This window comes from Rhodamnia argentea, chromosome 1, assembly GCF_020921035.1.
Source record: "Rhodamnia argentea isolate NSW1041297 chromosome 1, ASM2092103v1, whole genome shotgun sequence".
NCBI lineage: Eukaryota > Viridiplantae > Streptophyta > Magnoliopsida > Myrtales > Myrtaceae > Rhodamnia > Rhodamnia argentea.
The window spans coordinates 25503099-25517232 of record NC_063150.1 but is presented as its reverse complement, the minus strand read 5'-3'; the positions used below and the strand labels follow the sequence as shown (position 1 = coordinate 25517232).

At 40.4% G+C, this 14134-nt stretch overlaps 4 protein-coding genes across 5 annotated transcripts in view; 3 read left to right on the top strand and 1 right to left on the bottom strand.

Moving 5' to 3' along the window:
- Positions 1 to 14134, top strand: part of LOC115728661 (disease resistance protein RUN1-like) — a 1102447-nt gene that overhangs the window by 745967 nt on the left and 342346 nt on the right. The window lies entirely within an intron of this gene.
- On the bottom strand, positions 71 to 4267 carry LOC115753597 (serine incorporator 3). The gene is made up of 6 exons (XM_030692268.2): positions 4024 to 4267; positions 3288 to 3521; positions 2005 to 2116; positions 1728 to 1902; positions 1024 to 1264; positions 71 to 743 (listed from the first exon to the last, which is right to left on the bottom strand). Exons 1-6 carry the CDS (start codon positions 4196 to 4198, stop codon positions 439 to 441), a joined length of 1242 nt encoding a protein of 413 aa, XP_030548128.1. The 5' UTR covers positions 4199 to 4267; the 3' UTR covers positions 71 to 438.
- LOC125313745 (germin-like protein subfamily 1 member 16) lies at positions 6593 to 7744 on the top strand. Its single transcript, XM_048273739.1, has 2 exons — positions 6593 to 6771; positions 7061 to 7744. The coding sequence occupies exons 1-2, from the start codon at positions 6645 to 6647 to the stop codon at positions 7609 to 7611; spliced, it is 678 nt and encodes a 225-aa protein (XP_048129696.1). The 5' UTR covers positions 6593 to 6644; the 3' UTR covers positions 7612 to 7744.
- LOC115730989 (germin-like protein subfamily 1 member 7) lies at positions 11196 to 11702 on the top strand. Its single transcript, XM_030661601.1, has one exon. It carries the CDS (start codon positions 11196 to 11198, stop codon positions 11700 to 11702), a length of 507 nt encoding a protein of 168 aa, XP_030517461.1.

The window sequence follows — 14134 nt, the reverse complement described above, 5'->3', positions numbered from 1 at the left end:
AATCCCACGAAAGTTCAGAGAGCCCGCTAAAGAAGGTGGATGTTTAATGGCGCATGTAACGCAATGACCGTCAGGAAACAATTGAGGATATTTACATTGAACTGACCAAGAGAAATTGAAATACAACCCGGCATACATCAGCATCGGCCAAATCTATGTTTTATTCTCTCCTCCTCATAAGTACAACAATCAGCCACATATCTACTATACCTCATTCGTTCCGTTTCCACTGCATCATAACCCGGTATGAACCAAATCTTGCGGGAAAGACGGTAAAACTGGAAAAAGATAAAGATACAAATAAACGAGAGAACAAAAGCAGGCAGATCTAGGCTTCTATCTAAGTCACTAAAACCAGTCTTATTCCCCTGCACGGTCCTCGATCCTCCCCACTTCGCCAATTCTAATTACCCAATGGAAACTTCAATAACAGGAAACTCATGCGAACTCGCGATCACGAAGAATCAATGGCGCCACGAGGGTCCAGATGTAGAGACCACATGTGACCCACTCTGTACAAATGCGGACCCAAACAGATGTCCAACCCACATCGACCAGATCCGAGCTATCAGAAGAGCTGGTCCAGTCTGAAAGAAGCATAGCTGAGTACATACTAGCCAAAGCGAAAATCAGGTGGAAGAAAGAGTATGAATAAGTAACTGGCTGCGATTCTGCTTCCTTCTTATCCTTCTTATCTTTGCCTTCTTCGACATCATCTCCTTCAAGAAGAGGCTTTTTTGTGCCTGCAACACAAGTTTCATGATGTACTGAGCAAAGAAGAATAATAGCTTTAGCTACCCTTGCAAATTGGATGAAGTTTCAGGCCTAACTTCCTCATCTGTAATCAATCTTTGGATATATTCAAAGGACGAATATATGGATTTTGAAACAAATTCCTAAAAATAAAGAATTCAGTCAGAACCATTCGCTTCAACGATTCTCGAATAGAATCTTCTCAAGCTCTGGACAATTTCCTCAAATTCTAGTTCTCAAAACCAAAAACCTATGCAGTTTATAAATTACCGGACTTGGGGGAAGACGGAGGGGACAAGAATATTGTTGATGATCCAGCACGGCAAGCAGAATATAGTACAGAAAGAACTGTCGTAAGCATTCCAAGAATGAGGGTGCTGGTGGAGACTGCTTTAGACTTGTTATTTAGACCATTGCAAACATAATCTCGAGGTTCACAAGAGAGAGCAGTGTAGCACACATAAGCGCAATAAACTGATACCACCGCAGCAGGCAAGAGGCTGCCATTTACCTGTTCAGAATCCCAGAAAAATCAGTCTCAGTAACTTCAACACGTTTCCTGGCACATCAGTAAAATGAGATTCTTTGCTCTTTGCCAAAGAAAACCTCCCACAGTTATTGAAACATCAAAATTTGTAGTACTGGGACGGAAGAATATTAAAAAGCTATTGGTATTTTCCACAGTTCCTGAAAAAGTGCACAACTAGAACAAAGCCAAAGTCTCGAGGAAAGTTTCCTCAGCAGATAGAGACTCCTTGGAGAGCTGACTACACAGGAGAAAGCTATAGTATGAAAAGAAACAGTAGGATATTTCTATTAAACAATCAATCCCATGGACTCGTAGAGAATGCCATTTGATAAGCAGCATAATTCATGCAAGTACATGAAGTATGCAATAATACTATTATTCAAATAGCATTATTCAAAAGGTATACAAATCTAATAGGCAAGTATTCGAGAGCATGCTTTCTCACCGCAGGGTGAAGTGCAACGATTCCATTTACAAGGCCGAGGATCATTGTCATAACAAGGAAGAAGACATTGAGGCCACAGTCCTCACCAGAAGGATTAAACCATATGAACAAAATCCCAGAGAGAGTGTAGGCTGCAATATAGCACCCAATTGATATCACCAGCAAAGCAATATACCTACACAAGTCCAATGAGCCATCAGAACTCAACAACCACAGAAGCCTAACATGCGAAGGAAGGAAGAAAGATAGACTAGAATATTCAAAGACTCGAACTGACCATTTCTGTTCATCTTTTGCAACCCATGCATCATTCCACGAATGAGTGAAGTCTAGCAGCATAATCACTTGAACCAACAGAAATAGTCCTGCTCCAAATTTTGATAGAGTTTCTGCGGATCCAAGGCATTTTCTTGGGTCAATTACAAATTGTGACTGTGTCAATCAACGAGATTTCATTAAGCAAAGTCAAGATTCCAAATAAATAACACTTTCCTCCTTCCCTCCAACCATTACACCAGCCACTTGTCACCAAAATTATCCAACTGGTGAGAAAATTACACGAAGGAAAGAAAATCGTTAAGTAAATTATAATATAGTTATTAAGCAAACAAGCAAAGGGAGCTTCTCCTTGCTCGGCTGAAATTTGATTGATGCTGTTTTAGAGACTCTTTTTACAGGATTTAAGAGATGGTGAATGTGGAATACCAACTTAGCCAAATTTACATTCAGAAGGATCCTTGCTAACAACTGTAGAACAAGAAGCCCTTTCCTTTCTTAGTTCAATTTTTTTGGTTCAAAGAACCATTCAATTGAAACTTTTGATGACCAATTGGAGTACCTAAAAGTCCTCTAGTGATATGAATACATAAGTAAGCATAAAATTCCTCGCAGCCATACTCTATTTCCTACACTACTTGAGATCAGCAGCTTATTCAAAAGAATCTTGTGCGACTCCACTTCCATTTACCAACTAGTAACGATATAAAAAGAAGTAAAATTCGATTGGAATTTATCGAATTTGACTCAGGGATTATAACACAATAACACTATGTATGGTAGAGGGATTTTGAGGGAAGATTAAGGTTTTTCAATGCGATGTCTTGTTTGGATGGACAGAAAGAAATGGAGGGAGAAGAAAGGAAGGGATTGGGAATGATTGGGGGAGAATGACCTAGATGATTTTGTATAGTGTTCAAATCCCTCCAAATCCATTTGACCATCACCGTAAATAGTTTTTTCTTCTTCTCACTTGTACCCTTATTTTACTTCTCTTTCTACATACAGAAAATGATATGCCTTTATGCATTTCTTTCGATTCATTTCTATTGCAAACAAAGAAAATATATTTCCTTCTCTTCTTGTCTCCCTAATTATTTGAACCCGTTCTTTTCCTTTCTAATTACCTTTACCATACACCTGGTAAAGAAAAGAATTGGCAGATTGATGGAACCATTAGTCACTGCACATTTCTTAGAAGCGGATGTGTAAAGAGAATGACATCATAGAAGTAAATAGGATGAAGAACATTAAAAAGAAAAACAAAAGCCTACGGATACAAACCATAAATTGTGATGACCTCATTTGGCATGAAAAACATGAGGACAACGAGCAAGAGCCAGATAATCATCTTCGCAATCCAACAACCATGGTGCCACGAATCACGTCTGTCGCTCTGGTCTTTCACCCCGATCATTATGAGGGCGAGTATTGCGAAAAAAAGAAAATTCCCCAAGCTCACACGGAGGACAGCTTGTACTTGAAACCATGCTTTTGTATGCGAACCAGTATTTATCCCTATAATCAGATATCAACGACTTCATCACTACACTATAGCAATTAGCCTGCTGGGTGAAATGAGAAAGTAGAACTAGAATAATGCGCGCCCAAGTATATGTATACATATATTTGGAAGAAAAGAGCTTCAATTGGAATCCTTGGACAAATAGTCGCTCAGTTCGGCGAAATATGAATCATCGACAGATAGCCCATCTCCTACACCCAGGAACGACAATTCCAGACGCTACTCAACACGACATAAACAAGAGCAAACTTATGAGGAAAAGCATGATATCAAGCAGGATACATACAGTACTAGTTCCTAGAATTCCGTAATCGCCAATCTCTCCAACAGTGTCAATCCACCTATCAACGAACTATCACTCCTATCGACTCGCAACGTCGCAAACACAGCAAAGCGCATCAAACGAAACACAACGGTAGAGAGAGAGAGAGAGAGAGAGAGAGAGAGAGAGAGAGAGAGAGAGAGAGAGAGAGAGAGAGAGAGAATGGGGAATACAGGAGATTTTCTCGAGCAGAGGAGCGGCGACTTCTCTGAGAACCCAGGAGACGATCAAGGAGAGGCCGAAGAGGCCGCAGTAAGCGAGCCTCGCCGACCGCTGGGAGATCCCCCCCGCCACCGACGAGCAGAGGCCGCACGTCGCCGCCGCGAAGCACGACGCCAGGCACGACATCTCTCTCTCTCTCTCTCTGGAGGATTCTGGACTGAGACTGGTAGTTGGAAGCAGAGGTAGAATTTCAGACGAGTTCTATTCTATTTTGCTTGGGGAGGTTTCTAAAGTAAATCCCATCCGTTTCTTTCATTGATTATCTTGCGTCAGCTCCCCATCCAGGATTGCTCTGAAAATGACACCCAACGTTGGCAATTTCCGACGCAACCTCTCCCGTTTCAATGGATTTATATCGCTAAAAATCTCAAATTAATCCGTTTAGAACAAATTTATCATAAATTATTTTTTATCATAAAAAATTCCAAACTAATATATTTGTGACAAATTTAATCTGAACTATTTTTTTGACTATAAAAAATCATAAACCGATACACATGTGATAAATTTATCTCAAATTAATTTTTTTGACCACGAAAAACCCCAAACCGATACACCTATGATAAATTCACATTTCATTAAATTGGATTAATATCACGAAAAATTTCAAGTTGATACATTTGTGACAAAAAGAGGGTAAAAACCCTAAAGTAGTACACCCATGAACTGTTGCGTGTCATCTAACTCAAGAATTTGGCCGTTAAATTTAACGAAAACTAACGGATGATCGATTTGTCACAAGTATATCGGTTTAGGATAAATTTATTATAAGTGTATCGGTTTGGGATTTTTCATAGTAAAAAAAATAGTTTGGAGTAAATTTATCATAGATGTACCAATTTAGAGTTTTTCGTGATATTAACATCATTTCATTGGGCTAAATACTTTCAATTATACCATAAAATTTTTTTCGTCTCGTGAAAAATCTCAAATTTTGGGTCCGTTCTCGATTCTTAAATACTTTCAATTATACGATAAACTTTTTTTCGTCTTGCGAAAAATCTCAAATTTTGGGTCCCGCTCTCGTTTCTATCCTAAACTTTATTTGTCTCCCGAAAAAGACCTCGACTTTAAGTTCAATTCCAATTTTATCCTAATTTTTTATCACATAAAAAATCATCTAGTTTTACTTGAGTTCCAGATATGCCCCCATTAATCCTCCGTCTCAAATCACCCCTAGTGATCTTACGTTGAGACCCCAACAAAAATTGAAAAAAAAAATCTTACGTGACATTTCCATGCTATTACTTTAGCTTCCCCTCCAAATTTCAGAGCCAAGAAAATGTCTTTTGGAGAAAAAATTTCCATATCAGTCCAAATAAAGTCCTTTTAGATTTGAAATTTAAAGAAAAATGGCGGATAAAGATTCAAAGAAAAGGATCGATCTAAGAAGGGTTGTCAACATATGACCTCGTTCAGATTTTTCATTAGATGGGGAGAATCGTCAAGAGTTTCCGACGAAATGCAATGTTTCGATTGAGGTCAACGTGTAAATCCGATATTAAAAAGTGTGTTAAGGTAGTTAGTCAACCAACCTCAACTACTCAGTCTTTCTGGTACAACGATTCACCTTCCCCTACTACAGAATCCAGTCACTTTGGCTTTTGTTCCTTCAAAGCAGATTGAACAGCTTTCCTCACACTGCTCAGCATCTTCCTTGCTGCTGGCCCTCCAGAGGATTTAACAGTTTGATTTAAGAGAAGAAATTCGCAGACATTTTCACGACTTTTTCACGTCGACCATCGCATGCGATTTGGATTCAAGTGAAAAGAAGAACGAACTTGCAGCAAATCTAAAAATGCCCAGACAAGTTTGAAAATTTCTAAGGATATCGATTACCTCGAGCAGGAGCGGACTCGCTCTTCGTTCACCATTGAGTCATGAACAATGGTTCATGGTGATGGAGTTCTTAACCATGATTGATATTCATCCATCTCATGGTGCAACTGACACTTGATTTTGACGTCAAATCCTTTACCCATAGGATTCGAACTTACCGGGCCGAGGATCGAATAACTAGGATTCTCATAGCTTAGAAAACCCCAGATCTCATCTGGAGAGGAGGATGGTGTAATCGTTTAAGCTTTATTTCCGGAACTGTACAGGGATGAAATTTTTTACTTGTCAGTACTAGTACGCCAAAGCATCTGTATCATCGGCAATTTGCCATTGAGCCGAACCGGCTCAAGCGTGCTAGAGCGAAGGAGAACTTCAAAACTAGGAAAGACGGGATGGCATCAACATCAGCAAGTTAGCTACCATAACCATATGAAGCAGAAACGGAATTCTGTTGCTTTCCCATTTTTTGACATTGAGGTCATGTTAATTAAGGAAGAGAAAATTATTTGAGGTCTGCGGGTAGCTGTTGGAAAAACTGTACCGACTCGAATGTGACAACACAATTGGCTTAATCACTAAATGGTACTTTATATCAATGTTCCTGTGCTCAGTGGAGAAAATATGATATGTGCATGAGGTCTCCCATCTTATAAATAGGCATCATTTGGAAGCCAGTTTTCGCATCCAACAGAGCACTGAAGAGCAGAAAGAAAGAGAGGGAAGTAGACCGAAAATGTCAAGGAGCGTTCGACTTTCCGCTGGTTTCGCTCTCTTGGCTCTGGCACTGTCCTTTGTCAGCGCCTATGACCCGAGTCCCCTGCAGGACATCTGTGTAGCAGTCAAAGAACCTGAGAATGCTTGTAAGATTGTCTTTCCCATGCCTGGTAGAATTCCCAGTATTATTACATTTTGCTCTCTGCTTTTAGAATAGTCCTCCTTTAATTCAGGTAATCTTAATGGCTGCCCCAGGGAAGCTCGTTAGGCATTACGACTAATTCTTTCAAACCAGACATTGCAGTACATTAATTTCAAATGAAACATGACAACTAAGTAAACAAAAAGATACAATTTTCATTCTCGGCGCGACGTTATGTGTCGAAGGATGTGCCTCAAAGGCATAACGTCAGCCACAATTTCCTCTCTATGCAGTGTTTGTGAATGGAAAGTTCTGCAAGAACCCCCATCTTGCCACAGCAAAGGACTTCCTCTTTTCCGGCCTCCAAGTCCCTAGAAGCACAGCCAATCCCCTAGGCTCCACGGTCACCCCGGTGACCGTGGACCAGATACCAGGACTCAACACACTCGGCATTTCCATGGCTCGTGTCGACTTTGGAATAGAAGGTTTGAATCCTCCCCACACTCACCCTCGCGGCACTGAAATATTACTTGTCTTGGAGGGTACCCTGTATGTGGGCTTCGTCACATCCAACCAGTTGAACAACACCCTCTTTGCAAAAGTTCTTTACCCCGGAGATGTTTTCATTTTCCCCATTGGGATGATTCACTTCCAGCTCAATGTTGGAAAGACCAACGCAGTCGCGATCGCCGCTCTAAGCAGCCAAAACCCAGGAGTCATCACGATTGCTAATGCACTGTTCAATGCAAAACCTCCTATTTCCCCTGAGGTACTAGCCAAGGGGTTCCAGATTGAAGAGAAGCTGGTCGAGACGCTTCAGAAGAAGTTATGGTACTACAATTAACATGAGAAGCAGCCGATGATGTTCTCATCTCTGTGTACTTGATTCTGATAAAGTTCCTAGTTCAAGTGGAAGTTTCCTTGTGTAACGTCATGTATTGATATCAAGTGTAATAAGACTGTTGCTGTCTGCACCATCTGCTACTTTGAGCTTATTGTGATGAACTTGTTTCATGGTTGGAGCGACTCGATCCAGCACTCTGTTTTAGATTTTTGTCTGAAATTGGGAAGATTCGAGGAAGCATAAATATGGGGTCACTCTCATGGGCAACAACATCAAACGAACGCAAGCCTCTTCATTTCAATTCTCAGGCAACTACTCTTTTCACTTTTTGCTTTTAGAAATTTCTTTGTAGGGATGGAACTGATTCTCCGTGTCTCGCGGTGGTGACGCCATGAGACGCAGCCCCACCGTGAGCGATGAGGCGCACGGGCCCTCAACGACCCTCACCCGTACTCCAACAAGGGCAAGGTGGTTGCCGGCTGATTGACAGCCGGTAGTCTTTTTTACTTTATCTCATAAAGAATTAAGCCTTTTCTTCTATTGTTATATTCTTTTTTCCTTTTATCGTCTTTCTCTTTTTTTAAATTTTTTTATTTTTCCTTATTAAATTTCCAAATTTTTTTGCTGATGTGGCGCTTGGTGAGTGCCGGTAACAAAAGTATGTGAGCATTTTATGTTAACCAAATTGGACCATGTTAACATAAAGACTTGATCGTACCGATTTGATAAGTTTTTTAGAAAATAATTTTCCTTTTAAAAATTTTAGGACTCAAAAATGCACTATCCCTAGTTCTTAATCGATGAACAAGTGCTGAAGTAATAAGTAAAAGAAGAAAAAAAAGGAAAATGACAGCTACGATTCTGGCTTCCTCGAACATATATTAGCAAGTCACTGGTGAATTACCTAATTGATTTGACATTTCTCCTTGTATTATGTTAGGTACCAAGATAGGCTGAAACTCAAGATGCTAGCGAGGCTTCTCCTTCATGAGTTGCTGCTTAAGATGCTGCAGAGCACGGTTATAAAGTCGAAAAAACATGACTATCGATTCGTCATCCATGGAACGAAAATCTTCTGTTATTTTGATTCAATAGAACCGCGGAAGGCCCGACATTACAAGCGAGTTGGAGACTTAAACTACCCATTCGGCCTAATTGTTTATCCTAAAAAAGATACAACTTCATTTTGCATTATTGCTGGATAATGATCAGAATCAGAAGGGTATATCCATGAAATGAATTGTTTGCATGGATGCTGACGCTTGATAGTGATTGTTCGCTACGGTTGGTTATCATGGTTGTTGGCAAGTCTTAGGTAAGTGGAAAACCTTAAAATTCGCTACTTTGACCAGTTTTCCAAGGTATGGAGATTCCATATGTGACCAGACAACTGGAAAGGTATCTGTAACTGTCAGAACTTCAAACAGAAAGAGAAGAAAACTGTGGTTTCAATCCAATCAGCCAATTCTAACTAATCCAATCTTTTTGGTGCAACCATTCCTCTTCTTCTAGTTGAAGCACATTGGCTGTTGTTTCTCAGCCTCTTCAGCATATTCCGTTGTTGTCAACAGATGCTATCTTAAGGTTCCACCAGCCCTGATTTCACCATTTTGAGTGTTTAATTGGTGCAGTACCTACTACTACCAAATAGGCGATTTTGCTGTTACAATTTCAGCTCCTAGACTGAACTCTGAAATTTTAGACGACAAAAGGTTCCCTGAATTAATGATAGTGCTGCATAATTCTTATCTGGGAAATTGTTGTTTGACAAAGATGATCCCCCATTTCTGTCCATTTTCATTAGGAACTCCATTTCATGCTGATACTATGAAGCAAGTATATCATCAGCACTAAAATGACCCAATTCAGGAGTGCTAGGGTACAGAGGGGACAATATATATATGTATGACATGGAAAAGAGAAAAGGTTGAGCCGTTCCGTTACTGCTGGAAAAATGATCCAGTTGCACTACAGCATATTATCGTCACCTGAGAAGCAAGAAACATATATGTCCTCTGACCAATGAAAGCGACGTTTGCTTAAGGAAGAGCAAATCAATTGATTTTTATATGTAGCTGTTGAACAACAGCACCGTTTACGTTTAGAATGTAAAGGGAAACAGTTGACTACAGTTGGAGAATGCACATAGACTCCAAATTCTAACTGAGCACAACCATAGATGGCCCCAGAGTACAAGTCAGTCGAAGACCAAAAGCTGGTTGGTACGGCTTTGTTACAAACCTTGGTCATAGCGATAATAGAAACTTGATTTCATAAATGTAATGTCGTGAGAATCACATCGCGTATACCCATGAAAAAATTGTTTCCAAAGTTCAATAGTGACATTTAGTTATGGACTGGTCAAGTGTTAGGAAATTAAAAATGATATACGATTTCCACTTTAATTAGTATTGTGTACTACTAGTACTTCAATTAATCATTCAAAGCCCAATGCTAGTTCCAACACAATCAGCCAATTCTAACTACTCCAATCTTCCGGTGCAACAATCCATCTTCTTCTACATCTTGCACAATTTTTTTCTCAAGCTGATTGACTATTTTTCCTCAGTCTACTTCAGCATATTCCTATGATGCCATGTTAGGTTTGTGGCCAGCCTAATTTTGATCATTATCCGTCTTTAACTAATGCAGTAGATGCTGCCAAATAGGCAATCCTGGTTTCCCTTGCAAATCCATTGTCATACACATGCTCCTCTTACATATGCAGACCAGACTCGGAAATCCTAGAAGATTGCACAAATCTCATCTTTAAAAGTAATTGTTACATTGACTGAAACTGAACTCCATTTCAGGCAAAAACTATAACACGAGTCCAGCATCAGGATCGAAATAAACTCTTTCGAGTGTGCTAGAGTAAAGTAGAGGACAACAACGCACGCATGAGTCGAAAAAGAGATGACTGTCTATATGACAGAAATTTGCCTCTAGGAAAAGATTGACTAGCACTGCAACAGCCCTTGTAGCATGACTGTAAGAAGCTGTAAAATGTGTTCTTTTGCTTTTGAATATGGAGACGAAAGTGGCCATTTGTTTTAAGAAGAGCAAATAACAGATTAGTGTGTAGCTGTTGAACTATTGTACTGTTTGGAATACAAAATGAATATGGCTAACCGATCAGATGTTGTCAAAGCTTTCTCTGCTTTCAGGTATGCCATCTATAAATAGACTTAGTGTTTTGCCTGGCTTTTCTCATCCCTCAAAGCACTTGTGTCAAAAAGAAGAAAGAAAAGCAGATAAAAATGATGAGCAGTGTCAGATTTTTCGTAGGCTTGGCACTATTGACTCTGGCATTGTCCATGGCTGACGCGGAGGACCTAGTACCCTCCAGGATATCTGCGTAGCAGTCAAAGAACCCAAAAATGCTTGTAAGCTTTTCTTTCCCTTTCTCAATCAAACTTTGTGAACTTATTAGCCGACATAGCCTGTAATTTTGCATTTCCACATATAGAACTGCCCTTTCTCCTTAACAAATGAGTAAAGCACCTAGTTTCGCATGCAATAGGACAATGAACTGATGAAGTGCACATGAAGTTAGCATTTTATCTTTCTGCAAAATTTAAGACATGCCTCTGACTGTTCTGAGGAAATTGTCAACCATTTTACCTAGAAGCACTGCCAATCCCTTGGGCTCCACCGTCACCCCAGTGACTGTAGACAAGATAGCGGGACTCAACACTCTTGGCATTTCCATGGCTCGTATCGACTTTGGAATAGACGGTTTGAATCCTCCCCACACTCACCCGCGTGGCACTGAGATATTACTTGTCTTGGAGGGTACCCTGGGCTTCGTCACATCCAACCAGTTGAACAACACTCTCTTTGCAAAAGTTCTTTACCTCGGAGATGTTTTCATTTTCCCCATTGGGATGATTCACTTCCAGCTCAGCATTGGAAAGACCAATGCAGTCACGATCACTGCTCCAAGCAGCCAAAACCCAGGAGTCATCACTATAGCCAATGCATTGTTTAATCCAAAGCCGCCTATTTCACCCGAAGTTTTAGCCAAGGGGTTCCAGGTGGATGAGAAGTTTGTTGAGAAACTTCAAAAGAAGTTCTGGTACTACAATTAACCTGAGAAATGCTTCTGAAATCTTCCAGATTTGTGTCCCTGATTGAACAAATTTTTTTACATTATTCATAAATTTTCTTGTTCACCTATGAAGAAAATTTCCTCCTGTAACTGTGATGTATGGATGTCAGTGCAATAAGATGGTCATGCTTGCTAAATCCTCCACTTGTACTTATTATTTTCGGTTTCATTTGCCTTGAGAATTTCTTGTATGATGATTCACATGACAGGATGGTAGAGAAGGGAAACAGAGTTAATAAGAAATCCATGCATTTTCAGGCATATCCTCCAACTACTGAGAATTGATTTTTAACTCACGCTTAAATGTTTAGCAGCATCAAGCTATCTTCAACTCGAAAAGGACTGCTTCATCATAGACCAGTTCAATCAAAATGACACTCATTTCAGGAGCAAGAGGACGGTAAGCCTACTGACAAGGTGCTTCTTGCATATGCTACCCAGTCAGCTTCATCAAACGGGAAATAAATTGTCACATTGGAAGATTTTCTTCTGACATATCCCGTCCTTTCCGAATACTTCCGCTTAGGCTATTCAAGTTTTTGGCAAAAGACCAGAAAACAGAGGAAGCTATACACAATGACATCAATGGAAAAAGACATTTCTTGTGATCGCATGGATAACAAAATCGTGAGGAACTTTTGCAAAACTTTATTTTAAGCACTTGTAAAACATGGATTTTAGTATTTGTCGCAAAGACAACACATCGGTGGAGGAAATGTGGATAAGGTCTAGCATCTTGAAGGATCAGATACTCTATTATCATCACATGGGATCATTTTTGTGTCTGATGCTTCCATTCTGAAGTTGGATCTGAGCCCCGAAACTTTGGGCCCATCCCTGATCGATGCGGTCATGAACGGTTCTCAGGCACTCGCCACAGACGTCCTGTGATAATGCTCCATGGCCATAGCAATTAGTAGAATAGATGCTATAATCATAGCTTGGCGTCGGTGTATCATCACATGAACCTTCTATGAGGAGACCTCTAGCAGCGACATAATACCCCACACATATACCTAACTGGACTGCATAATTTATAAACCTCGATTGTCTTAGGAGTAGATTTGACCGTATTGCAAGCACATAGTATCCCTATGAGAATGATTGACAACATGTTGCAATGTGTACACGATATATGGCTCTCTATCTTCACTTTCCCCCTTATTTTTCTTTTTTTCGTTCATTTGAAGTTCTGGTGAAATTTCTATATATATATGTGTGTGTGTGTGTGTGTGTGTGTGTTCCACCAACTTTTGGTTGGGAGCTAAGGTGCAGAGGTTCTCAAGTATTCAAGTACACATTATGCAAGACGCTTCTGTGACGTCCTCCCTTACCATAAATGTTTCTTGTTATCCTTGCACTTGAGAAGAGGCATCCCTTGGTTATTCCCATGGTTGAGAATTAAGATGATTTCCACAAACAAAGAGTTGATTTTGTCTGTTATAACAATATAAACTTGAAAAGCAATGGGTTGCACACCAAACTTCAACATGGTGTCATTTGCATGCGATTTTCTCGATCTATGCCTTGACCAAACACCCTTTGCTGCCCAACCAGCTACGAGGGCTCAACTCTATAGCCATTTCCATGGTTCGTATTGGCATTGGAATAGGTGGTTTGAATCCTCTGCACTCTCACTCGCGTGGCACTGAGATTATGCTTGTCTTGGAGGGAACCTTCTATGTAGGCTTCTGTCACGTCCAACCAACTGAACAACACTCTCTTCGTGAAAGTCTTCAACCCTGGAGATGTTTTTGTTTTCGTGATCCGGATGATTCACTTTTGGCTCGATGTCGGACAGTCACAATCACCGCTTTAAGCAGCCAAAGCCAGGAGTCATCACCATAGCCAATGCATTGTTTCATGCAAAGTCGTCTATTTCCCCTAAAGTTCTAGCCAAGGGGTTCCAGGTGGATGAGAAGCTTGTTGAGAAACTTCAAAACAAGTTCTGGTACTACATTTAGCCTGAGAAATGCATCTGACAATGTCCTCATCTTGTGTATTTAGTCAAACAAACTAATACATTAAGTCTTCTGATGAAGCTCCTAGTTCAAGAATGAAGAAAGTTTCCTTTTGTAACCTCTTGTACTGATATCAGTATGATAAGACTGCGGTTTTCTACACCATCTAATACTTTGAACTTATTGTGATGAACTGATTTCATGGAACCAAGGCAGAATAAGACAGTGAGCTCGGCACTTGACTCTACCATGTCCGACGATTTCCAATCTGAAAGCTTTACAAGCACAAACTGATGCCAGCGTGGGAGGTGGACGACAGGGACTCCCTCGATGGGCTGGAGAACGGGGACTCCGAATACGACTGGGTCCCTCCCAAAGGTCCCTCCACCATGGTCATCACAAAAGAATCACTTTTGTCTGCGCAGAGAGGGGATTGCGAAGGGTGATGGAC